The sequence below is a fragment of the Hordeum vulgare genome, chromosome 5H, assembly GCF_904849725.1.
Source record: "Hordeum vulgare subsp. vulgare chromosome 5H, MorexV3_pseudomolecules_assembly, whole genome shotgun sequence".
In the NCBI taxonomy this organism is placed as follows: Eukaryota; Viridiplantae; Streptophyta; class Magnoliopsida; order Poales; family Poaceae; genus Hordeum; species Hordeum vulgare.
In genome coordinates, this window is record NC_058522.1 from 77,531,666 (window position 1) to 77,559,209 (window position 27,544).

Sequence of the window (27,544 nt, forward strand, 5' to 3'; positions counted from 1 at the left end):
GGATGTTTTGTATGCATTTTATATCTTTTTTGGGACTAACTTATTATCTCAGTGCCAAGTGTCAATTCCTGTTTTTTCCATGTTTTTGACCCCTTTCAGAGGAGGATTTTAAACGGAGTCCAAATGGAACGAAACTTCCAAAAAGATTTTTTCTGAAACAGAAGAAGATCGGGAAGACTGAGAATCAGGGCAGGGGGGCACTAGGGACCCCACAAGCCCCCTAGCCGCTGCCAGGGGGGTCGCGCCTCCCAGGCTTGTGGGCTCCCTGGGCCACCTCTGCCCTAGGTCTTTCACTTATATATTCCCTAAAATCCCAGAAAAAATCAGGAGTCATCGAAAGTACTTTTCCACCGCCGCAAGCTTCTGTCTCCGCAAGATCCCATCTGGGGCACATTCTGGTGCCCTGTCGGAGGGGGATTCGGATACGGAGGGCTTCTTCATCAACACCATGACCTCTCCGATGATGCGTGAGTAGTTCACCACAGACCTACGGGTCCATAGCTAGTAGCTAGATGGCTTCTTCTCTCTCTTGGATCTTCAACACAAAGTTCTCCATGATCTTCATGGAGATCTATCCGATGTAATCTTCTTTTGAAATGTGTTTGACGAGATCCGATGAATTGTGGATTTATGATCAGATTATCTATGAATCTTATTTGAGTTTCTTCTGATCTCTTATATGCATGATTTCATATCCTTGTAATTCTCTTCGAGTTGTGGGTTTTGTTTGGCCAGCTTGATCTATGATTCTTGCAATGGGATAAGTGCTTGGTTTTGGGTTCATACCGTGCGGTGACCTCACCCAGTGACAGAAGGGGTAGCGAGGAACGCATCGTGTTGTTGCCATCACGGGTAAAAAGATGGGGTTTTCATCATTGGTTTGAGTTTATCCCTCTACATCATGTCATCTTGCTTAAGGCGTTACTCTGTTCGTCATGAACTCAATACACTAGATGCATGCTGGATAGCGGTCGATGTGTGGAGTAATAGTAGTAGATGCAGAAAGTATCGGTCTACTTGTCTCGGACGTGATGCCTATATGTATGATCATTGCCTTAGATATCGTCATGACTTTGCGCGGTTCTATCAATTGCTCGACAGTAATTTGTTCACCCACTGTAATATTTGCTATTTTGAGAGAAGCCTCTAGTGAACACTATGGCCCCCGGGTCTACTCCACACCATATTTTCAGCCTTAATCTTTTACTTCGTTGCACTTTCCGCCTTCAGATCTCACTTTGCAATCAATCTTGAAGGGATTGACAACCCCTTTATAGCGTTGGGTGCAAGCTCTTTTGTGTTTGCGCAAGTACTCTGGACTTGACGAGATTCTCCTACTGGATTGATACCTTGGTTCTCAAACTGAGGGAAATACTTACTCCTCATGTGTTGCATCACCCTTTCCTCTTCAAGGGAAAAACCAACGCAAGCAAGTCTCCGTCAACGTGTCAAATTCTGGCGCTGTTGTTTGAGAAGTAGCAAGAAGGACTTCTGGCGCCGTTGCCGGGGAGGATCAAGTCAAGAACTCATCCAAGTAAGTGTCGCAAACTCATCTCTTGCATTTACTTTTTTGCCTCTTGTTTTTCTCTCCCCCACTTCTGAAAAAGAAAAAAATTACAAAAAATCTTTGCCTTTTTTGTTTGCCTTTTTTCATTCGCCCTTTTCTCTCGCTCGCTCTTTGTTCGCTTGTGTGCTTGCTTGCTTGCCGAAGTCACCATGACTGAAAACACCAAACTTTGTGACTTCTCGAATACTAATAATAATGATTTTATTAGTACTCTGATTGCTCCCGCCACTAGTACGGAGTCATACGAAATCAATGTCGCTTTGCTGAATCTTGTTATGAAAGTGCAATTTTCCGGCCTTCCTAGTGAAGATGTCGCATCCCATCTTAATACCTTCATAGAGCTTTGCGATATACAAAAGAAGAAAGATGTGGATAATGATGTGATTAAATTGAAGCTTTTTCCTTTCTCGTTGCGAGATCGAGCAAAAACTTGGTTTTCGTCTTTGCCCAAAAATAGTATCGAATCTTGGGATAAGTGCAAAGATGCTTATATATCCAAGTATTTTCCGCCGGCCAAGATTATCTCTCTCCGTAATGATATCATGAATTTTAAGCAACTTTATCATGAACATGTTGCACAATCTTGGGAGAGAATGAAATTGATGATTAGAAATTGTCACGCTCATGGCTTGAGTCTTTGGATGATTATACAAATCTTCTACGCTGGCTTGAATTTCGCTTCTAGAAATATCTTGGACTCCGCCTCAGGTGGAACGTTCATGTAAATCGCGTTAGGAGAAGCCACGAAACTCTTAGACAATATCATGACGAACTACTCTCAGTGGCACACTGAAAGGTCACCTACTAGTAAGAAGGTACACGCTATAGAAGAAATTAACTCGTTGAGTGCTAAGATGGATGAGTTAATGAATTTGGTTGATAGTAGAAGTGCTCCTTTAGATCCTAATGATATGCCCTTCTCTTCCTTGATTTAAAGTAGCAACGCTAGCTTGGACGTTAATTTTGTTGGTAGGAATAATTTTGGCAACAACAATGCTTTTAGAGGAAACTATGTTCCTAGGCCTTTTCCTAGTAACTCCTCTAATAACTTTGGCAACTCCTACAACAATACTCATGGAAATTACAATAGATTACCCTCTGATCTAGAGAGTAATATCAAAGAGTTTATCAACTCGCAAAAGATTTTCAATGCATCCATAGAGGAAAAACTACTCAAAATTGACAATTTGGCTAAGAGCGTTGATAGAATGTCTAGTGATATTGATGCTTTGAAAGTTCTATGTGCTCCTCCCAAGATCAATATGGATGAAACTTTGAAAGCTATGCGTGTTTCCATGAGTGAGAGCAAAGAAAGAACCGCCGAAATTCGTGCTAGACATGAATGGCTTAAAAAGGTGTGTTCTCGTGATAAGAATCAGGAAGATCTTAAAGTGCTTGGTGTGACTCCCATTGAATCTTTGTTTTCTTGTGTCAAAACTAATGAGGATGGGGCTGGATATAAATCCACTTTAGTTGAAAAATTCCCCAATGATTCGGAGTCCATCTATCTTGATGCTAAAAGCATTGAAAGTGGAGTAGAAAATATTAAAACTTTGAGTAGTAATGAAATTACTGCTTTGGATTTCAAGGAACTCAATTATGATAGTTGCTCCTTGATTGAATGCATTTCCTTGATGCAATCCATGCTAAACTCTCCACACGCTTATAGCCAAAACAAGGCCTTTACCGATCATATCGTCGAAGCTATGATAAAATCTCTTGAAGAGAAACTTGAATTGGAAGTCTCTATCCCTAGAAACCTTCATGATGAGTGGGAACCTACTATCAAAATCAAAATCAAAAACTATGACTGCAATGCTTTGTGTGATTTGGGTGCTAGTGTTTCCGCGATTCCAAAGTCTTTATGTGATGTTCTGGGTTTTAATGAGATTTAAGAGTGTTCTCTTAATTTGCATCTTGCGGATTCTACTGTCAAGAAACCCATGGGAAGGATCAATGTTGTTCTTATTATTGCAAATAGGAACTATGTACCCGTGGATTTCATTGTGCTTGACATTGATTGCAATTCTACATGCCCTATGATTCTTGGTAAACCTTTCCTAAGGACTATCGGTGCTATCATCGATATGAAGGAAGGGAATATTAGATTTCAATTTCCTTTAAAGAAGGTCATGGAGAACTTTCCTAGAAAGAAAATAAGATTGCCTTATGAATCCATGATGAGGGCTACTTATGGTTTGAGCACCAAAGACGACGATACGTGATTCTATCGCCTTATGCCTAGCTAAGGGTGTTAAACAATATCGCTTGTTGGGAGGCAACCCAATGAATTTATTTCTTTTTCTTTCTGTTTTGTTGCGTCCACACCATCATAATTCTGTTATGATTGTGTCTTTTGTGTTTGAGCTAAGCAAAACCTTTATGACTAGTCTTGGTGATGGTTGTTTGATCCTGCTGGAAAAAGACAGAAACTTTTCGCTCACGAGATGATTTTTCATTTTTATTCAGAAAGAGCTTTTGAGTGGATTCCTTTTGCTTCTGGTTTATATGCCTTTTGCCCAGGCAGTCGTAATTTGTCAGAATTTTTGAGGTACCAGAAGTATACGAAGTAGACAGATTGCTACTGACTGGTCTGTTTTTGACAGATTCTGATTTTGTTGAGTTGGTTGCTTGTTTTGATGAAACTATGGATAGTATCGGGGGGGTACTATCCATGGAAAAGTGAGAATGCAGTAATCTAACACCAATATAAATAGGAATCAAGATTGCTACAGTACCTAAAGTGGTGGTAGTTTGTTTTCTTGTTGCTAATGTTATCACGAGTTTCTGTTTAAGTTTTGTGTTGTGAAGTTTTCAAGTTTTGGGTGATGTTCTCATGGACAAAGAGATAAGGAGTGGAAAGAGATCAAGCTTGGGAATGCCCACCCAAGCCAAATTCAAGGACACCTAAAAGCCTAAGCTTGGGGATGCCTCGGGAAGGCATCCCCTCTTTCGTCTTCAATCCATCGGTAACATTACTTGGAGCTATATTTTTATTCACCACATGATATGTGTTTTGCTTTGAGCGTCTTGTATCGTAGGAGTCTTTTCTTTTTGTTGTGTCACAATCATCCTTGCTGCACACCTTTAGATAGAGACATGCACTCATCGTGATTTTGCTAGAATGCTCATCGTGCTTCACTTATATCTTTTGAGCTAGATAATTTTGCTCTATGTGCTTCACTTAGATCTTTTAGAGCACGGTTGTGCGTGAATTGGTAGTTGGCTTATGCTATGAAAGTAGTCCCAAAGGTGATAGGTACCCAAAGAAGATACAAAAACCTCCATCTTCATGTGCATTGAGTAGAAAGAGAAGTCTTGGTTCCTCTCAATTAGTTTTGAGACATGGATTTGGTAATATTAAGAGTTATGTTAGTAGGGTGTTGTGAATCTAGAAATACTTGTGTTGAAGTTAGTGATTCCCGTAGCATGCACGTATGGTGAACCGCTATGTTAGGAAGTCGGAGCATAATTGATCTATTGATTGTCATCCTTTGTGTTGAGGTCGGGATCGCGCGATGGTTAACACCTACCAACCCTTCCCCTAGGAGTATGCGTTTAGCACTTTGTTTCGATTACTAATAAAAACTTCCGCAACAAGTATGTGAGTTCTTCATGAATAATATGAGTCCATGGTATAGATGTACTTTCACCTTCCACCATTGCTAACCTCTCTAGTGCCACGCAATTCTCGTCGGTACACAAACCCACCATATGCCTTCCTCAAAACAGCCACCATACCTACCGACTATGGCATTTTCATAGCCATTCCAAGATATATTGCCATGCAACTCCCACCGTTCTGTCTCATGACTTGTGCCATCACTCTCATATTTCCATTGCATTATCATAAGATAGATAGCGAGATGTTTCAACGTCATACGCCAAGCTAGATCGTTGCACATCCCGGTACACTACCGAAGGCATTTCCTATAGAGTCATTTCTAAGCTTTGAGTTGCGAGTAAATAAAAGTGTGATGATCATCATTATTAGAGCATTGTCTCATGTGAGGACATAAAAAAAGAGGCCAAAGAGACCAAATAAAAAAAGAAAAAAAGAGGCCCAAGAGCCCATAAAAAAATAAAAAAAAGAGAAAACGAGAGAAGGGACAATGCTACTATCTTTTCCACACTTGTGCTTCATAATAGCACCATGTTCTTCATGATTGAGAGCCTCTCGTTTCGTCATCACCATATGCTAGTGGGAATCTTCATTATATAACTTGGCTTGTATATTCCAATGATGGTCTTCCTCAAAATTGCCCTAGGTCTTCGTGAGCAAGCAAGTTGGATGCACACCCACTAGTTATCCTTTTGATCTTTCACATAATTATAGCTCTAGTGCATCATTTGAATGGCAATCCCTACTCATTCACATTGATATCTATTAATGGGCATCTCCATAGCCCTTTGATACGCCGAGTCAATGTGACCATCTCCTCCTTTTTGTCTCACAACCACCACCACACTCTATTCCACCTATAGTGCTATATCCATGGCTCACGCTCATGTATTGCGTGATAGTTATAAAAAGTTTTGAGAAAGTAAGAGTGCGAAAACAATTACTTGGCCAATACCGGGGTTGTGCATGATTTACATTAGTTGTGTGAGGATGATGGAGCATAGCCAGACTATATGATTTTGTAGGGATAACTTTATTTGGCCTTGTTATTTTGAAAGTTCATGATTACCTTGTTAGTTTGCTTGAAGTATTATTGTTTTCATGTCAATAGCAAACTATTATTTTGAATCTTACGAATCTGAACATTCATGCCACAAGAAATAAGTTACAATGGACAAATATGTTAGGTAGCATTCCACATCAAAAATTCGGTCTTTATCACTTCCCTACTCGAGGACGAGAAGGAGTTAAGCTTGGGGATGCTTGATACGTATCCAACGTATCTTAATTTTTGATGGTTTCATGCTATTATCTTGTCAAACTTTGGATGTTTTGTATGCCTTTTATATCTTTTTTGGGACTAACTTATTAACTCAGTGCCAAGTGACAGTTCCTGTTTTTTCCATGTTTTTGACCCCTTTTAGAGGAGGATTTTAAACGGAGTCCAAACGGAACGAAACTTCCAAAAAGATTTGTTCCGAAACAGAATAAGATCGGGAAGCTTGAGAATGAGGGCAGGGGCCCACCAGGGACCCGACAAGCCCCCTAGCCGCGGCCAGGGGGTCGCGCCTCCCAGGCTTGTGGGCTCCCTGGGCCACCTCTGCCCTAGGTCTTTCGCCTATATATACCCTAAAATCCCAGAAAAAATCAAGAGATCATCGAAAGTACTTTTCCATCGCCGCAAGTTTCTGTCTCCGCAAGATCCCATCTGGAGCACATTCTGGTGCCCTGCCGGAGGGGGATTCGGATACAGAGGGCTTTTTCATCAACACCATGACCTCTTCGATGATGCGTGAGTAGTTCACCACAGACCTACGGGTCCATAGCTAGTAGCTAGATGGCTTCTTCTCTCTCTTGGATCTTCAATACAAAGTTCTTCATGATCTTCATGGAGATCTATCCGACGTAATATTCTTTTGCGGTGTGTTTGTCGAGATCCGATGAATTGTGGATTTATGATCAGATTATCTATGAATCTTATTTGAGTTTCTTCTGATCTCTTATATGTATGATTTCATATCCTTGTAATTCTCTTCGAGTTATGGGTTTTGTTTGGCCAGCTTGATCTATGATTCTTGCAATGGGAGAAGTGCTTGGTTTTGGATTCATACCGTGCGGTGACCTCACCAAGTGATAGAAGGGGTAGCGAGGCACGCATCATGTTGTTGCCATCAAGGGTAAAAAGATGGGGTTTTCATCATTGGTTTGAGTTTATCCCTCTACATCGTGTCACCTTGCTTAAGGCGTTACTCTGTTCGTCATGAACTCAATACACTAGATGCATGCTGGATAGCAGTCGATGTGTGGAGTAATAGTTGTAGATGCAGAAAGTATCGGTCTACTTGTCTCGGACGTGATGCCTATATGTATGATCATTGCCTTAGATATCGTCATGACTTTGTGCGGTTCTATCAATTGCTCGACAGTAATTTGTTGACCCACCATAATATTTGCTATTTTGAGAGAAGCCTCTAGTGAACACTATGGCCCCGGGGTCTACTCCACGCCATATTTTCAGCCTTACTCTTTTACTTCGTTGCACTTACCGCCTTCAGATCTCACTTTGTAATCAATCTTGAAGGGATCGACAACCCCTTTATAGCGTTGGGTGCAAGCTCTTTTGTGTTTGCGCAGGTACTCTGGACTTGACGAGATTCTCCTACTGGATTGATACCTTGGTTCTCAAACTGAGGGAAATACTTACTGCTCCTGTGCCGCATCACCCTTTCCTCTTCAAGGGAAAAACCAACGCAAGCAAGTCTCCGTAAACGTGTCAAATTCTGGCACAGTTGTTTGAGAAGTAGCACCGTGTCGGCCATCATAATCTCTGCAGTGGCACCGCTGCTCTCGCACTCGAACTCGTCGAAAGACTCGTCGCCCGTGGATGGGAACAAACTGAGGGTGGGCTCGTCCGAGACAAGCATGGCCACCTGTCTCTTCGTGGCTTGAAGATCCACAACATGCTTGATCCAGTGTTGAAGTCGTGAGCGCCCGGAGCGCTTGCGATGGGCCACAGCGAGAAGATGGGATGCCGAACTATATGGAACCGACGGTTGTCGAAGAAGGATTCCATATGTCGCCATGCTGAAGTGCGCCGCACCACAGGCGGGTAGCACATCCGTGTCCAGTGGCGCTTCCTGCAGCCACGCTGAATCGTCAGCGATGAAGCTGAGGGAACCAAAGAGGATCTCTCCGCTGAGTGTCATCATGATGATCGCAAAAGTCGAATCTCCACCTGCGTCGGAATTTGCAAAACGCACAGCCCCACGGTGGGCGCCAACTGTTGAGGGAATGAGCCTCGCAATAATACTAGGGGTACGAATGAGGGAGCAAAGCCTAGCTACGGCGCTGGCGTAACAGTCGGATAGGCCCCACTAGAAATTGGTAAAGACCCTACGGCTCGAGCCACTGATTCAGATGAGAGAGGTTCAGAGGCTAACGATGGTGCGGGAAGACGACGCCACTGATTTTGATGTCACCGTAGAGAACATTGATGTCAAGATAGGGACAACAGTAAGGCAAGAGGAGAGAGCAAAGTGCTACTTGTCACCGACCATGCTGGCCAAGTCGGACGAGGGCACCGCGGTCATGGAGCGCACTGCCACTGAGGATGTTGCCTTGGGCAACACCAAGAATCCACCTCAATCAGGCCATCTGGTCCGCCTTCTCCTGTGGTGTCGTGCAACCCAAGAGGGTGAGGCATGCGTTCATCCCACATCTCTTACCATTTCTCCACCATGGATCATCAACCTGATTTTGATGTGCTACACGAGCAAATCATTGCATTACGTCACCGCTGCTAGGTATGTATCTGCACGCTCCACCTGCTCTTCACAGCATTGGGTGATTCAACTGCAGCACATCCAATTGTTCTAAGGGGGGATAAACAACCTTCAAGTATGGCTCCTAAATCTCATGCTTCATTTGTATTGTTTCTAGCATAAACTGCCATGACGTCTAATTTACGATCTTCATTCTATACATGCATATAACACTATGTAAGTTCAGCAAAGTCACATACCCGAGAAATATTAGCGTTGGGAGTTCATTCAAGGTGTAGAAATGTAATTTGTATTGCAACAATAATTGCTACTTTTTTATTAGCAACACATCAAATGTATTGTCTTCTTTCCATTAAGATGATCAAAGGTAAGTTCCTCTGCAAATTTGGTTAGAGAATTGAGAGTAACTAAGTTGATTTCAGAGTTACACATTAAATCCAAGCCATCTTCTGCTGCAAGACATTTCTTACTTTTATTTCCTTACTCTTTTCTCCTTACAGTGTGCCCCTCTCTTTCAATTTGTTTATTATACGACCATCCCCCTGCAACGCGCGAGGTATTGTATAGTTATAGATATGTTGGAGACGTATCAAGACACAATCATGTGTTGCTAGGTATATCTCCTTTCTATCACCCTAAATGTAGATAGGCAACTTTATTTTAGTTTCTTTTTCCCCTTTCTAACTAATAATGACTAGCTATAATTATATGTAAACATTGTTTTTCTTGGCCTTTATTTTCCTTGATATTAACCAGATCTAGGATGTCGTTTGGGCGTCTTTGTTCAAAAAATGCTATTTATGCTTTTAAGAGGTTGTGGGGCAAATGAATTACAGTGTATAGTAAAAAAGATTAAGCTCCTGAAATAAATCTGATAAACAATTAGTCCCCCTGATTGTCTTGTCATTAATAATCATTAAAACCAATGGGGACCTAAGATGTACTTTCACACATCTAGTTTGCTAAGTGTTTTTGTTTGATTACTTTATCAATAATATTTGTACGCCTTCTACTTGCGACTCGAGCGAAAGCATTAGGGTTTTCTCTGCCTCCCATCGGTGGGGACCCAATCTACCTCGTCTCCTGTGGCCTCACAACTATGGAGACATGGTGGATCCTACCCTTATTGCAGGGAGGGCTCCATTTTAGGTGTGTTTTAGTTTGCTTAGAGTTTGTGTCCTGCTCAGAAACACAAGGCGATGACAATTCACTGTAGATGAAATAAGGTTCTCCCTTGCCTCGGCGGTGTGTCTAGTGTCGGCGGAGGGCCTGTCGAGGCATGTATTTGATGGATCTCATGGGATTCAATCGGTGTTTGTTGTCCATGGACCCATCTTCGTTCGTCTGTCTTCTTATGTCTAAAGATTGGACCCTTCTGATCTACCCTTCTCTTTATCGGCGATGATTGTTGTTCTGGTGTGTTGGTCCCATGGGGTCTTAGCACTGCTGGAATTTTGTCTACTTATGGGTCAGCCCAATATGTAATTTCAGAAAATTCCTAATAAATCCTAGAGGCCCACGCAGCCCATTTGTGCAAGGCAAGAGGTGGAAATGTTTAGTCCCACATTGCTAGTTTAGTGGGAGCTGGACCTCCTTATAACGGAGGATGTTTCCACACATGTATGAGCTTGAGAACAAGAGAGAGATACACGCGCGCTCCTCCTCCTCCGCCACCCGCCTCGCCTCGTCACGACGCGGGTTGCGGGAATGAGCCGAGCCGAACTAAATTTTTGTGCACATGTCTTTCGTTGTCTCATTTTTATATTCCATGTCTTGTTTCATCTATTTTATGATAGTCATGTTTTCCCTGGTTTTTCTTTTAATAAAATCCTATGGTAAATTGCTCATATTTCCAACAATCCAAAAACCTTATTATAGGCAATTTACCCCGAGTGGTTTTGCTGCTTCCATGAGACCTCCTTAGTTTGAGGGTGTCCACTATAAGAGGTGGTGCGTGAGAGCTGTTTTGTGGTTTCAAACCATGAGCTGCTATGACGCCACTCTTGTCAAACCTGAAGGGGATCATGATGCTCAACAGGAGCTAGCTTTTCAGAAAATGGATATCTTGTTTAAGGCTGCTCTCTTGAGCGTTCTTGGTGAGAACATAGTTGATGCTTATGCGTCAATTGATAATGGAAAAGATATGTGGGATGCACTCGAGGCCAAGTTTGGGGTCTCGGATGCTAGCACTGAGCTGTACATGATGGAACAATTCTATGACTACAGGATGACTGAAGAGCGCTCCGTGGTTGAGCAAGCTCACGAAATACAGTCATTTGCAAGAGAACTTGAGCACTTCAATTGCATGCTACCGGACAAGTTTGTTGCCGGAGGCATCATCACTAAACTTCCTCCTTCGTGGAGGAACTTTGCTACCTTACTGAAGCATAAGAGACATGAGTTTTCCGTTCCAGATCTCATAGGTACTCTTGATGTGGAAGAAAAGGTGAGAGCAAAAGACACACATGCTCGAGGCTTTGAGGGAGGTTCTAGTGCCAATCTAGTACAGAAGAACAACTTCCAGCCCCACAATTTCAAGAACAAGGGCAAGTTTGATGGTAAAGCAAAGTTTGATGGGAAGAACAAGGTTGTACAACACACCAACTTCAAGAAGAAGAATGACAAGAAGAAAGGTGTTTGTCATGTGTGCGGAGATCCTGATCATTGGGCACCTAACTGCCCTAATCGTTATGACAAGCGTCAACATGGGAAAGGCGGCAAGTCCGCTAATGTTGTCACTGACGTGGAGGATGCTGGGTATGGTATATTTCCCACTATCCTTTCAGTATCTCATTTTCCCGATTGGTTGATTGACACGGGTGCTAATGTGCATGTATGCGGTGATATTTCCATGTTTTCATCTTATCACTCCGCAGGGACTTCCACCGTGCTGATGGGCAACGGTTCAAATGCTTCTGTTCGTGGTGTTGGCATGGTCGATCTGAAGTTTACTTCGGGGAAGGTCGTGCAGCTGAAGAACGTGCATTATGTCCCTTCCGTGAATAAAAATCTTGTTAGCGGATCTATTTTGTGTAGATATGGCTACAAGCTTGTCTTTGAGTCTAATAAATTTGTAATATCCAACTATGGAACTTTTGTTGGTAAAGGCTACGAGTCAGGAGGCCTGTTCCGTTTATCCTTGGCACACATTTGCAATAAAGTTGTTAATCATGTTTACAACAATAGTGAATCAAATGTATGGCATTCACGTCTACGTCATGTTAATTTTGGTTGCATGTCATGACTGGTCAAATTGAACTTAATCCCTAGCTTTACCACCGTCAAGGGATCTAAGTGTCAAGTTTGTGTGCAAGACAAACAACCTCGTAAGTCTCATACGACTGTCGAAACGAGAAATCTTGCACCACTAGAGCTCATACATTCAGATCTATGTGAAATGAATGGCATTTTGACAAAAGGTGGGAAAAAATATTTCATGACACTAATTGATGACTCCACTAGATATTGCCGAGTGTATCTTCTGAAATCTAAGGATGAGGCTTTGAACTTTTTCAAGATCTATACAGCTGAAGCAGAAAACCAACTTGATCGAAAGATCAAGAGGCTTAGGTCCGATCGTGGTGGAGAGTATTTCTCAAATGATTTTGATTCTTTCTGCGCGGAACATGGTATAATCCATGAGAGGACGCCTCCCTATTCACCTCAATCAAATAGGATAGCCAAAAGAAAGAATCGTACTCTAACTGATTTGGTTAACGCCATGTTAGACACATCGGGTCTCTCCAAGGCATGGTGGGGGAGGTGATATTGACTGCATGTCATGTCCTGAATCGAGTTCCCACAAAGAACAAAGAGATAACTCCATTCGAGGAATGGGAAAAGAAAAGGTTAAAATTCTCTTATCTACGAACCTGGGTTGTTTGGTGAAAGTCAATGTGCCAATCCCAAAGAAGCGCAAGCTAGGACCAAAAACTGTGGATTGTGTTTTTCTGGGATATGCTTTTCATAGCATTGGACATAGATTCTTGGTTGTAAAATCTGAGGTATCTGACATGCATGTCGGTACAATCATGGAGTCGAATGATGCGACTTTCTTCGAAGATATCTTTCCCATGAAGGATATAGCTACCTCATCTAATCAGGAGATGCTTAATTCATCAAACCATGAATTAGTCACAATTATTGAACCTATCATTTCGATGGAACACTTTGAAAATATTGTGGAGGAGAACAATGAAGTTCCTACCAGGAGCAAAAGACAGAGGATTGCAAAGTCCTTTGGTGATGATTTTCTTGTGTATCTCATAGATGACACTCTCAGTTCTATTTCAGAGGCCTATGCATCTGAAGATGCTGACTACTAGAAGGAAGGAGTCCGTAGTGAGATGGACTCCATCTTGGCAAATGAAACTTGGGACATCACTGATCGTCCTTATGGGTGCAAACCTATAGGATGCAAATGGGTATTCAAGAAGAAGCTTAGGCCTGATGGTACTATCGAAAAGTACAAGGCACGGCTCGTGGCTAAGGGTTATACCCAAAAGGAAGGTGAAGTCTTCTTTGATACTTACTCACCCGTGGCTCGACTGACCACTATTCGAGTACTACTTTCACTAGCCGCCTCACATGGTCTTGTCGTTCATCAAATGGATGTTAAGACTGCTTTCCTAAATCGAGAGTTGGATGAGGAAATTTACATGGAACAACCAGATGGGTTTGTAGTAGATGGTCAGGAAGGGAAAGCATGCAAGTTGCTGAAGTCTTTATATGGACTTAAGCAAGCACCCAAGCAGTGGCATGAGAAGTTTGAAAGAACTCTAACAACTGCAGGCTTTGTAGTAAACGAAGCTGATAGATGTGTGTACTATCGCCATGGTGGGGGCGAGGGAGTTATCCTTTGCTTGTATGTTGATGACATACTGATTTTAGGAACAAATCTGAATGTTATTAAAGAGGTCAAGGATTTCCTATCTCACTGTTTTGAGATGAAGGATTTATGAGTGGTTGATGTCATTCTGAACATCAAGTTGTTGAGAGACGGAGATGGTGGGATTACATTGCTTCAATCTCATTATGTGGAAAAGGTCTTGAGTCGCTTTGGGTATAGTGACTGCAAGTCCTCTCCCACACCATATGATGCAAGCGTGCTGCTTCAAAAGAATCGAAGAATTGCTAGAGACCAATTGAAATATTCTCAGAGTATTGGCTCGCTTATGTACTTAGTCAGTGCTATAAGACCTGGCATCTCTTTTGCTGTTAGCAAACTGAGTCGGTTTGTCTCAAAACCAGGAGATGTGCATTGGAAAGCTCTAGAGAGAGTTTTGCGTTATTTGAAAGGCACTGCAAATTATGGAATTCACTATAATGGACACCCAAAGGTGCTTGAAGGGTATAGTGATTCAAACTGGATCTCTGATGCTGATGAGATAAAGGCCATGAGCGGATATGTATTCACTCATGGAGGTGGCGATGTTTCTTGGAAGTCTTGCAAGCAAACGATCTTAACAAGGTCAACAATGGAAGCAGAACTCACATCACTAGATACAGCTACGGTCGAAGCAGATTGGCTTCGCCGGCTCTTGAGTGACTTGCCGGTTGTCGAGAAACCTGTACCGGGTATCCTTATGAACTGCGACAATCAAACTGCGATCACGAAAATGAGCAGCTCAAAGGATAACATGAAGTCATCAAGACACATTCGGAGAAGGTTAAAATGTGTCAGGAAAATGAGAAACTCTGGAGTTATTGCATTTGATTATATCCAAACATCTAAAAATCTGGCAGATCCTTTTACTAAGGGTCTATCACGTAATGTGATAGATAATGCATCGAGGGAGATGGGTATGAGACCCACAATTTGAGTTGTTCACAGTGGTAACCTATTCTTTGTGATCGGAGATCCCGTGAATTAGATGTGGAAGACAAGCCGTTGGTCAACTGAGAGGAAAGTATCCTTATCATTAATAATACCACTCCATGAAGATGCAATACTTTCCTAAACTGCATGGCACGTTGATATACATCTTAATATGTTCTAAGTGGCTTACTTAAGCACAGATGTTGTCATGCAAAACATCTTTTGAAGAACATACCTATATGAGTCAGATTGTTAAACGTCGCTATCTATGAGAGTAGGGTGCTCTCTAGTATACTCATGAAAGGTCTCGGAGTATGACGCATAAGCTCCATCCGCGGGGAAGTCCCACGGTAGCCTAGTATCGGTCAAGGATCTGTATGAAGCTAGATTCGCAGAAAACTTGCAGTTCAAGGCCTAGTCCACTGTTCAAGTTGCTTACTAGTGTAGCATAGAGTTCTAGGTGGAAGTTCAACTTAATAGTCTCCACTGCAGTATCGGTATATAAAACAGTGTTTAGAACCAAAGGCAAATTTTGTGTGCCTCTGGGATCTGGTGGGGATTGCTGGAATTTTATCTACTTATGGGCCAGCCCAATATGTCATTTCAGAAAATTCCTAATAAATCCTAGAGGCCCACGCAACCCATTTGTGCAAGGCAAGAGATGGAAATGTTTAGTCCCACATTGCTAGTTTAGTGGGAGTTGGACCTCCTTATAAGGGAGGATGTTTTCACACATGTATGAGCTTGAGAACGAGAGAGAGATACACGCGCGCTCCTCCTCCTCCGCCGTCCGCCTCGTCGCGACGCGGGTTGCGGGAATGAGCCGAGCCGAACTAAATTGTTGCCACGCACGACTGGTATACAAAAGATCACTCGGAGAAGCTGAACATATTTTGCTGTAGTGGATATTGAAAGCGAACGCCGCTGTTCGTTCGTTTCGTATCCCTCGCTCTCTTCGACTCCCGTCGCTGGTCTCTCGCCTCCTTCTCATGTGCCTATAAAAGAGAGGCCGCTCCTCTCCAGAGAAACGCATCAGAACTTCCCTCCCGCCACCAGTTCCTTTCTCTGTGCTGCTGCTACGTTCTTCCCCATCCCGTCTTGCGGCGTGCACCGTAGGTCGGGACAGTAGGCCTCCGAAACTACGTCTCTTCGAGTCCTGTACGGGAGAAGGGCGATAAGGTTTTTGGGGAGCGCTCAACGCGACTACTGGCTTCCATCACGGACACCGACGATCTCTTTCCGAACGACGACTACTTCCCCGACGTCGACCACCTCTTCGGTAACATGGCCAACGACAACGCCAACACCAACCCTACTGCTGCTGCAACAGAGTACGTTCTCATGTTCTTTTTCGTTGAGTTCTTACCACAACTTTTTGCTATAGTTTCTCTTCTAGATATGTTCCGTTTCTGCTCATCACTCCATATGATGACTTGTGTATATAGTACGGCTCTACATATGTTCGCTTCTAGATCATATGTGCACATGTCTTTCGTTGTCTCATCTTTATATTCCATGTCTTGTTTCATCTATTTTATGATAGTCATGGTTTCCCTAATTTTTCTTTTAATAAAATCCTATGGTAAATTGCTCATATTTCCAACAAGCACAACAACTTTTTGACTGTCTACTATAACAAATTTTGCTGCACTCCAGAGGGAGGGGCAATGACGACGACGCACATTCGGCTCGCTAGATAGGCGGTTTACATACCTCGATGTAATCTCTATTCTTTGTACTTCAGTGATAGTTGATGAATAGAATGAAAGTTTGCCCACAAAAGATTGCTAGCTAGGCAGTCTATAGACCTAAATGTAATCTCTATGCTTTGTATTGCTATGATATTTGATGTATAGGTTGAAAGTTTCCCCATAAAAGATAGTTTGTTAACAATATTTGTCATGATTTATATGCTTATTTATGACAAAAATGCTCATATATTCAGTATTGGATTACAATACGACGTAACGGCCAGAGCGTGTGAAATATGCTGCTCCTCACACATTGGTCGCGTTTACGTCTTGACATCCTCATGAGCAAACCTCACAGGGCCGCAAGGGCTATCCGATGACTGCAAGGCCGTCCCGTGGCCAGGCTACGAAAAAGATGCGTTCTATATGATTATCGTTCAACATTTTGTGTCTCATACATGGAAGACATACGATGATAATGATATACAACCTTTTTTGATAGGAACAACTACAAACTACAAATAACTTGAGAACACCTGCACATTGTTGTGTGTATCATTTGACAAAAAGTGTAGTTGATAACATGAGAACCAAAATTTAAAATACATATGACTTATTATATTTTATTATGTGTAGTTGTAATAATATTTGGTGAATATAAGTAGCATAATTGAACGAAAAACATTTTTCCATGCATGATTGAATGTTGTGGTGTGTCTTTTCACATGCATGATTGTATGTTGAGGTGTGCCTCATCTAATTCGTAATTATATGATGAGGTAACATGATTGCATGTTGAAAAAAACAAGTTAGTAAGGTTACTCTAGATATTATATGATAACAAATAATATAAAGCTTCATGAAGCACTTTCGAGTCAAGAAAGAAAAAAGAAAGGAAAGGCACATTCCATAATAACCACTCCATTAATAAATTTAATAAATCAAGGCTAACAATAATACAGTGTGGGCCAGGCTATCGTGTAGAGGAGTAGTTAGCCAACAACAAAGAAGAAGAGAACAATCAGCTAACTCGTCGTGCATTCGGGTTTGAGTTCGAGCCAACCAAACCACGACCCGATCTGACTCCCCCATTCTCCCCTCTCCTGTTCATCCATCGGGTCAAATCAAATCCCCTCCCTCCCCCTCCCCTAATCCCCCAATCTCGAGCTCACCCACCAACAAGCTCAGATCATCATCAAACCCTTCCCGCACTCCATCTCCACTCCTCGCGGCGGCGGGCGAGCGCGCGCGCGCAGAGCAATCGGAGCCCCGATTCGACCTCTGGGGTGACCAGGAAACAGGGGGAATCAAGAAACCCTCCCCCCTTGCGAGGACCGGGGATCGATCGCTTGGTGGATTGCTCTTGCCTCCCAGGGCACGCCAATGCCGGATCCGGCCGGTCCGCCGGCCGCGTCCTCCTCCTGCCCCGGGCTGCCGTCATGGCGTCTTTGAATCTCGCGGCCTGCCGCGGCCCACGCCGATGCCCGCTGGGTTCTCTGCCGAGGACGGAGCAGGAGCCGCAGCCGGCGGCGACGAGGAGCGACGATGCAGATCCGGCTCTCGCCGAGCATGAGGAGCATCACCATCTCCAGTAGCAATGGGCTGCTAGACTTGATGAAGCTCAAGACCGCCGCGCGCCACTTCTCGTACCGGACCGTCTTCCACACCGTCCTCATCCTCGCCTTTCTCCTTCCCTTCGTCTTTATTCTCACCGCCGTCATGACCCTTGAGGGCTTCAACAAGTGCTCCTCCCTAGGTATGCACCCCTGGCTCCCGCTCCGCTTGTGCTGTTACTTCCATTCTTGGGATGATGCAGTGGCTTGAGGTCGTATCTGCTTTAGAGTTTAGACAACATAAATGGCTGACAAATGATGGGCAATGTGCCTGTGGGATGCGACTTTTATTTCAATTTGGGTGGTGAAATAACTTGGATGGGTTTGACCTAAATCTATCGGACATTGTTATGTGCATCTGCATTGGTCGTTAATAACACGACTTTCCGTTACTACAGTTTAGGGTCCGTTTATGTTGTTGCATATGTGTTTAGTAGGCTGATTAACCGTTTACTTAGTTTCATTGAGCTGCAGAAACACCTGTATAGAAGATAGGTAGGCATGAGGATGCTTAATAAGAAGCTCAAAGTGCTTCTTTCTTCACTTTGATAATGTCTTATTGTTCAGTGAGAAATTAGTTGCATTCAAATATTTTGAGTTTTTGACAGTACCCCCCCCCCCCCCCCCCCCCCCGCCACTTGTGCCAAGAGGTCCTGGGTTCGCCGCAGCCTCTAGGCTTGCCTCATATAATCCTTCCCCAGATCCCACCTGGTGTGGTAGCTTCAAGAACTGGGTCTGTCCTTAAGCCATGAATGATAGCTATATGCAACGACCCTCGTTTTCTATGTTACAGGAATCATTGATATCTTGCGCTGATGTTTAGATTTGGGAACCGCTACAGAGAACCTTTGTTAGCTAAGTAGAACTCTGAAATCCTGTTTTTCTGAAACCTTAGTTCTTTGTATCCCAGAGGAATGCTACCATCGTTTCTGAAAAATCAGGAGTTCGCTCTAAATGTTATGTCCAGAGAAAATGGACCCGTTATGTCTATGGGCCTATTATCTTAGGCATCCCAATGGCTTTGTATGTCCCATTTTAAGCTTTTCTTCTGTTCTATTGTTTAATTTACTTGAATAGGATACCTATGTTATTTACTATCATACCTCGACTACGATTATTTTATTTTACGTACTTCCACCCTCATTATTTAGCCGTCTTCTCAAACATGATTTTTCTTCAATGCTTAACTTATTCACGATTGTATAATTTGTCCAGTCAATCACTTGCTACAAATTCGTCACTGATTGTTATCATTTACCAGATTGTCTGGGCAGACGGTTAGGTCCACGTCTTCTCGGTAGGGGTGAAGATGGCTCCATGGTATTAACATCTGCTTTGCACTTTCCTTTAATCCTTTTGATGTTTTATTTAGTTTTTAATCGATCGCTGCACTCGAATGTGCAGAGGCTTGTAAGGGATCTGTATAGGATGCTTGATGAAATAAACTCGGAGGATGTTCCTGTTGATCTAAAAGTGGCAGAATCTTTTGATGATTTCATCTGGGATACAAAGAATAATGATTATGATTTGAAGTCATTTGCTTTGAGGCTGAAGGCCACGGTAAGAATTGATGCTTACAAATGTTGTGTAGTGATCACCTAAAGTTGTCAAACGCAAAGAACATCACTGATGCAATTAGTGATCAGTAACTTAAAGTTTTACCTTTCATCCACTCCTCTTTGTTCAGCAAGTTGCAAACCTTATTGTTTACATAATGACATGCAGATGGAGACCATGGATAAGGAACTGAGATCATCCAGGTTATCAGAGCAGCTAAACAAGCATTATGCAGCAATCGCAATTCCTAAAGGCCTTTACTGCCTTTCATTGCGTCTAACTGACGTATACTCCTCAAATGCCCTTGCGAGGAAACAACTGCCACCCCCTGAGTTGGTCCCGCGTCTTTCCGACAACTCCTATTTCCACTTTGTTTTGGCGTCAGACAACATCCTTGCAGCTTCGGTTGTGGTCAGATCAACAGTTAGATCTGCATTGAAGCCTGAGAGGATAGTCTTTCATGTCATTACTGACAAGAAGACCTATCCTGCCATGCATTCATGGTTTGCATTGAATCCTCTTTATCCTGCCATTATTGAGGTGAAGGGTGTCCACCAATTTGAATGGTTGACGAAAGAAAATGGTCCAGTTCTTGAAGCTATAGAAATTCAGCACATTGCCAGAAGCCGTTACCATGGAAATCACCTTGCAAGAACCACTGCAGGTGACAGCCCAAGAGTTTTTGCAGCCAAGCTGCAGGCAGGAAGTCCAACATATACCTCTGTGCTCAATCATATTCGTATATACTTGCCTGAGGTATAAGAACTTTCTTCTAACTATCTTCTGAAAAAATTAACATGTATAAAATGCGATACAACAATGTGGTGAAACAATGAACTGCAAAGATTTATTTTCCTTTCTATAAGATTGGCTACTTGTGAATATATTTTTAGTGTGGTCTTTTGGAGTCAGGAGGCAACCAATATTAAATAAATACTTTTTGATGAAATGTATAGCAATTGAAAGTGCTTTGTAGCTAGTTGGAAATTCTCATTCTCCTTTTGTTTGTTTAGATATTTGGAATTTTGTAAAACTGTAGAGAAGATTTTTATGGTGGTGCATAACTGCATGCTTGTTAATGCTTCTTTTTTGTTGAATATTCAGTTATTCACAATCACATAATAACATGTACAATTGTCAAAGCAGTTATTCCCAAGCCTCAGCAAGGTTGTATTTCTTGATGATGATGTTGTTGTCCAACGTGACCTGTCATCACTTTGGGATATTGATCTAGCTGGAAAGGTAAATGGAGCTGTTGAGACTTGCAGAGGTGGAGATAGTTGGGTGATGTCTAAGAGGTTCAGGAATTATTTTAACTTCTCCCATCCGCTCATTGCCACCAACTTTGATCCATTGGAGTGTGCGTGGGCATATGGCATGAACATTTTTGACCTTGCTGCATGGAGGAAGACAACCATTAAAGATAAATACCACCATTGGGTCAAGGAGGTAAAACATACTCCTTTCGTTCACTATTATAAGATGTTCTAACTTTTTTCTCAATCGCATGTATTTTATTGTGTTTGTTCACTCATTTTAGTCTGTATGTGGTCCATATTGAAATATCCAAAACATCTTGTAATGGTGAACGAGCGAGTATATATCACTATTTCCATTTTCATATGTACATTTTTAGTTATTTATAGATGCACTTCTTTTCTTTTTGCCATTTCAACATAACAAGTTCATTTGCAACTATTGGATGTCCAGCACGCCCCTTGTTTGACCATAGGTTTTTAACTGCACCAACTTAAACTGTATAGAGCACTGACTTCTCAAATATTTGGAGATTTTGTCTTCGCTGCTGAAAAAGTATAGCTGTACTGAGTGGTGCGGAATTCCATTTTATCAGCATTGCTTTCTGCTTCACATGATAGTTGACACTCTGCTTGTTCTATATTTAAACATTTATAAATTTTAAATTCATGTTGGGGAGCTCCAGTCTTATTCGTTGTATTTATTTTGCCTGCAGAATCTGAAGTCAAACTTCACGCTTTGGAGGCTTGGAACTTTGCCACCTGGCCTTATAGCATTTAAAGGCCATGTTCATCCAATCGATCCATCATGGCACCTTTTAGGTTTGGGGTATCAGGAGAAGACAGATATCTCTAGTGTTCGGAAATCAGCAGTTATACATTACAATGGACAAAGTAAACCATGGCTGGATATTGGTTTCAAACATCTCCAACCATTTTGGACGAAACATGTGAACTACTCGAATGAATTTGTAAGGAACTGTCATATAATGGAGCCTCAGTTGTAGATTGGCAAGACAAAAGATTCAACAAATAAAGGCGTAAATTAAGTGGAATTAAATTCGTTATTTTGGAGACCGGCATCGAAGGGTATCCAGGGAATGAACATAATTAGTTACATGTGCAGATGCAGCATATTCGATGAATAGAAAGGAATGTTTTGTTCCCATTTACACGAGGATCCCTTTCCTTTTGTTTATTCCATTTGTATCATAGCTCATGAAATTACACTATTGTTTAGGATGGTTCTTTTGTACTTGATGGAGTATTATAAATTGCCTGATTTGGCAGAGTTGATGATAGTCCCATCACTACTGTAATTGCTGGAGAGTGAGTATACAGTTCGCCATGTGAAGAGTGTCAAATTTTGATTTTGCAAAAAACATCCCTGTACATTTTGCACCCAATGTGAAGAGGGTCAAATGAAATACTTGCTTTTCATACCATGTACCTTGGGTCTTTTCTATCTGAAATTTCTCAGGTCATTTTGCATGCTCTTGCATGTGACTATCGGTCATTTGATCATCTTCTTAGTGTTCACAGTAGAAGCAGTGATTTCAATGTAAGCTGGTTAGCGGGTAGATCAGTAGCAGTTTATAATTACTTCTGTTTACAGCCAAATTATTATTTGAATCTGTATGATTCTTGTTCTTCAATTTCTTATAAAGTAGGAGACGATCTCTTTCTGAAAGTTGTGATAAATACCAGGAGAGTTTTTGAGCTTCTTTATTGTGAAAGTGTTGAACATCAAGTAACTCTATATATGATGGCCCAATTGGGGCAGAACACATCAACACATCATTTTCAGTATCCGTATATAGTTGAGAAGGGCTATATTGTTGTAGCTGAAAATCTCGCATGGTATCCTATCTAAAAACTACAGTTGATCATTGCTAGCAAGCGTCAGCCTCAAAATCAGGGAAGACGACGAAGGCAATGGACAGCGGGGCGACATAGATCGGTGAACTGGCTGAAACCTGCACCGGGTACATCGGAGGGATGTCACCATCTTCAGTGAGCTCCAGAGGAACTCCGTTCAGCAGCATGGTGCGCGCAAGAGGGTTCCCATCTTGAGCCGTCAGGTGATATTCTTCCCTCTTCTCCAGCCCATCAGAGGCTTTGCTCCCGACCCAGGAGACCGTCCTCTTCAGGCCATGGACAAAGGAGCTGTCCCTTGTGATCCCCTGCCCTTGCGCTATGCCGACGTTGAGGTCGTTCCTGACCGTGACCATGGACCCCATGTTTTGGCTCAGGTTGATCAAGAGGAGAGCGATACCGCCCTGAAAAAGAACATTTTAAGAGCATGGCGATCAGTTTGTATGATAGCGGGTGTGCCAGTGACCAAAGTCACATCACTCTGCTATGTTTACCAAGCCTAAATCAATCTCATGGGGACACTCTTACCTTCTGCTTTCCGCAATGCGCATAGGCACGCAAGTATGAAGTGCCGCCAAAGTCTATGGAAAGAACTCCGTTCCCCATTAATCGGTGCCACAACAAGGCACTGAAAAAATATCAAAGTTTAGTAGTCCGAAGTATATGCGACCGGTAAAGCATGGTTCTGGCAGGAATATACAGTACAGACACTTGCCTGTAGTAATCAGGGTTCGGCACGTAAGTATCGGTGTCGAGAAGGCCATAGTTGCCTCCAATCAAAGTCTGTCTGCAGTAGACCTTGGTATCATACTTTGCTGACTGGCCAAGTTGATCAAGATACCTAGTTAAAAGAACAAACTTCAGGATCAGAAGACACGGGAAGAATGATGGCCATGACAGTCAGTTGTTCTTCTCGCAAGTAATTACCAGAAGCTATCCAGGAAAGTATTGGAAACGGTACGGCTGCCGCTGTTATACGCTCCGCCAGCTTCCCCGACCCACGGAGCCGACCATGGCCCATGTCGTTGTATCGTGAGCTGGAGATCTCTGAATGTGTCTGAAACCCTGCTTAAATACTGCGGGTCCAAGATTCTATTGGCCACACGTGGATCATTACCTAATCAAGATAGAGTAAATGATCTTGTGTCATCTTTGATATAGGAGAGAGAATAGAAATTAATTAAGGAGTACTACTAAGAACTGAAAAACACTCACCAGCACCAAGATTGTAAATATGGTGAGTCATTCCTCTGACAACATTTGGCCCAGAGACGTCAAGGAGCTGAGCAAACCATTGTTTGTCATAGAATCCTCCTGGGGCTAGCACCAATGGTTTGCTAGAGTTTTCATATAACTGATCGACGATCTTTTGAAGTTCAACCAGATCTTTTCCGTATTGTTCGGCCCCCACGCTTGCACCGATTCCACTTCCACTCAATTCATTACCTAGTAGATGAGCATAGTTACTTATACAGCGCTTTACACACATGAAAGATGTTCCTTGTTTTGCGAGTACCAAATATAGTTTTGGGTTTGACAATGTATTACCAAATTCCCATGAATCAATAGGATAATTCATTGAAACAGTATATTCCATAAATTCCTGAGCATTGCTCGAATTCCAAGCACCTCCCCAAACACCTTTGCGTATCTGCTTCCGCCCTCGAAGTGCATTAAGACCAAAAGTAATAACTGCACTGAAGGAATTAAACAAAATAATAATAAGCAAATGCAGTGCGTATATTATTGTAGACTCTTTAACATTTTGAAAGGAAGATGATGGGGGTATTCTTAATGCACTAATACTTTATATCCCATAATAAGGTCTTATATGTGGCATGCTCAGCAATCTATGATGTAACCAGTCACAACTCTTTTTAGAAGAAAATATAGATGGCGATTGCTAAAGATAAACAGCTGGCAAAGGCAATCACCCTGTATTGAGGAACAGATCATTCATAGCATCCCATCTTTCCATGGTTATGCATCCTTTAGAAAAGCCAAACAAGCCACTTGAAGCTTTTGTAAATGGTCTGCATGGAGATCCTAAATTTGGTGTTTGATATACCACTTGATCTTGTAAGGAGCCTCCGACTCTGATACGTAGTGGGCTAAAGGCTGCAAGAAAAAATTGGGCAGGAATAATTCATTAGGGGAAGAAGATGAGGTGCCATCAAGAACATAAACCTGACTATTATGAAAAAGAGGGTAAACAAAAGAGTGAAGAAACTAGGTACAGCAAAAAGAAAAAACTTGGTATCTTTTTTTGAGCGGAAAAAACTTGGTAAGTGAAGATAGTTAAGGCTCCTAGATAGTTCATTTGAGTGGCAGATCATTTATCATTAGATGTTAGGTCTAGTAGCCATTCCCCTGTAAATGACTAACGAGGATGTTTTACCCTTCTAAAATTTTAAGAATAAACTGAGCCTCCATAGGGGAGTTTGTAACTGAACAGTAGAGAATTCTTCAATTGACAACGGTCAGAACACTAACCCTGGATAGCTTTAGCTAGCAACGGATTAGTCAAGTCCTGGAAATTCACAGAAAGACCGAAATTAGTAATTTGTGTAAAATCCAAATTCATGTGATTAATAAGAGTATTCTTGGGATTTATGACCTACCATATTTAAGACAGAAGCCTTTCCCCATGGGCACTGATCATAGTTGCACTTCTCCGGAGGCCACCAATCCAAGGTAGCGCAAATAAACTCATCACTGGTCGCAGCGATCGTCCTGGATCCCCGTACGATGACGGTTACGTCGGAGTAATCTTCCGACATGATCAGTGTAGGCAAGCAAACAAGAAGAAGAAGTAGAGACCATAACCTCATGCTTTCACCACCTGCAAATGGTGTTGTCCACCAAATAGACAACTTGAGCGGTTCAGGCTTATCATGCTCTTTAAATAACGTGATTAGTTGGTATGGATTGGAAAGGTCCAAATTCCTGCTCTACTAGCATAGCTGAAAGTGACAGCCACAGGCCCATTTTCTTCCATATGTCACCTTTTCCAAGTTTTAACAGGTCAACTCGTTACCAGCTTAGCTTTATTCATGTAAGATAAAACACTTCGTCACTGTCTCAATGATGAAACGCCATGTTAACTCAAATAAAACTAAAAATTAAAATAGTTTTCACTCTGCATATATTTCTTTCAAAAAGATAGCCTTTATCAAGAGAGTAAAGTAAAAAAATAAAATTATATCAAATTGTCCCAAATACTCTGAAGAAAGGGGACCCTTTTCACATAGAAATGATCAACAAACCTGTACTAACTGTTCCTCTAAAAAATTTGAGCACATGAAAATCCAGCTGAATCTGAACCTCCAACGGAGCAAGCAGGCCTGGGAGCAAGAACACGCTCTACCGCTCTGGTAAGTAGGTTCAGAGAATGAAACTAAGCTACACCAACTCCCTTCCCAATATACACCTAAACAGCATCGAATCCATTGAAGCAACCAAAACGAAGCTGGGCGCAGTGGCGATCCGCTACAGATTTGCAAGCTAGGCAGTACAGAGAAACAAAAATGGAGCCGAGGGGCCATTAATTACCTGGAGATCACAGCCAACCCAAGGGACTCCTCGGAGAGTCTCAGGAAAAAGAATGCTCGAAGAAGTAGCAGGTCTCTGCGACCAGAATGGGGCCCAGCGGATCAAAGGAAAATATGGCGTCCTTCGCCCGGAGATCCTCGCCGGCGCCGGCGCCGTTTGCCAGAGGCTGCCAAGAGTAAAGCGGTGCTTCTCCTCCGATGCAGAGAGAGAGATAGAGAGAGAGAGAGAGAGAGAGATTCTTAAAGGAAGAAAATTAAAATCTGGAGGTAGTGGTTGTTGGTCCTCTTTATATCTCTCGCTTTGAAGCTACTCCCCTACAGAAAGCTGTGCCTTTCCTAATGACCTAATCAAACACCGGTCTAAATCTATCTGAAATCTGAAGACAGCAGATGGCGCTTCTTGCAAGTTGAAAAAGATGGGCACGTTTTCACTCCCCGCCTCTGAATTCTTTTGCGGTTCCAACCCAAGCCATTTTTAGTGAGTAATTAGATTGATCATGTGAGAGTGATGCTAGTAGATTCCCTTTGGAAATATTACTATCATATACTTCCTCCGGCGCATCATATAGGACTCTTTTTGACACTAGCGGAAACATTTGTGTTTTTCTTCTTCAAACTAGTAGTCATGTACATGCTGTGCACGTTAATATTAGACAATTTTTTTCACAAGTGATATTAAACAATAAATGAATTGCATCACATAAATATTGGGCAAGTCTTAATTACACGCTGATATCAGGTATACTATCATTTTTAATTGGTTGGCACTGCTTTGATATTATATATAGTACTCCCTTCGTCTTAAAATAAGTGACTTGATTTTATACTAACTTTAATACAAAGTTAATACAAAATCAAGTCATTTATTTTGGAACGGAGGGAGTAGTAATTAGGGGAGGGTGCTAACCTTGTTTAGTGCTAAATAAACACGTTGAACGCCAAGCATCGGGGCAATATAGACCATTGGACAGATGTGGCTCAATGGATGAGATATGGTTCAATCTTTTTTGAGGACAAATATATTAAATCTTAGCAACTCACTTTTTCTATATTGACTAGATAATTATCTGTGTGTTACAACGACACTATAAATATACTATATCACTAAGCTTCCTAGAATAGGAGATCTCTCATTAAGTCGAGGTCATCAATTTAGAATTAGATCATTGATTTTGGCCGGGTCAACAATCTATCATTCAATTATTTAATTAA

General features: G+C 42.1%; 2 protein-coding genes across 2 annotated transcripts; one reads left to right on the forward strand and one right to left on the reverse strand.

Moving 5' to 3' along the window:
* Positions 1–17,507: 17,507 nt before the first annotated feature.
* Positions 17,508–22,207, forward strand: LOC123398699 (probable galacturonosyltransferase 13). The gene is made up of 6 exons (XM_045093149.1): positions 17,508–18,236; positions 19,355–19,413; positions 19,498–19,653; positions 19,819–20,406; positions 20,797–21,099; positions 21,623–22,207. The coding sequence occupies exons 1-6, from the start codon at positions 18,026–18,028 to the stop codon at positions 21,911–21,913; spliced, it is 1,608 nt and encodes a 535-aa protein (XP_044949084.1). The 5' UTR covers positions 17,508–18,025; the 3' UTR covers positions 21,914–22,207.
* A 438-nt stretch (positions 22,208–22,645) lies between these two features.
* Positions 22,646–26,752, reverse strand: LOC123398698 (heparanase-like protein 1). Its single transcript, XM_045093148.1, has 10 exons — positions 26,334–26,752; positions 25,403–25,623; positions 25,275–25,311; positions 24,716–24,899; positions 24,330–24,478; positions 23,997–24,227; positions 23,709–23,898; positions 23,497–23,622; positions 23,310–23,409; positions 22,646–23,185 (listed from the first exon to the last, which is right to left on the reverse strand). Exons 2-10 carry the CDS (start codon positions 25,610–25,612, stop codon positions 22,799–22,801), a joined length of 1,614 nt encoding a protein of 537 aa, XP_044949083.1. The 5' UTR covers positions 25,613–25,623; positions 26,334–26,752; the 3' UTR covers positions 22,646–22,798.
* Positions 26,753–27,544: the final 792 nt, after the last annotated feature.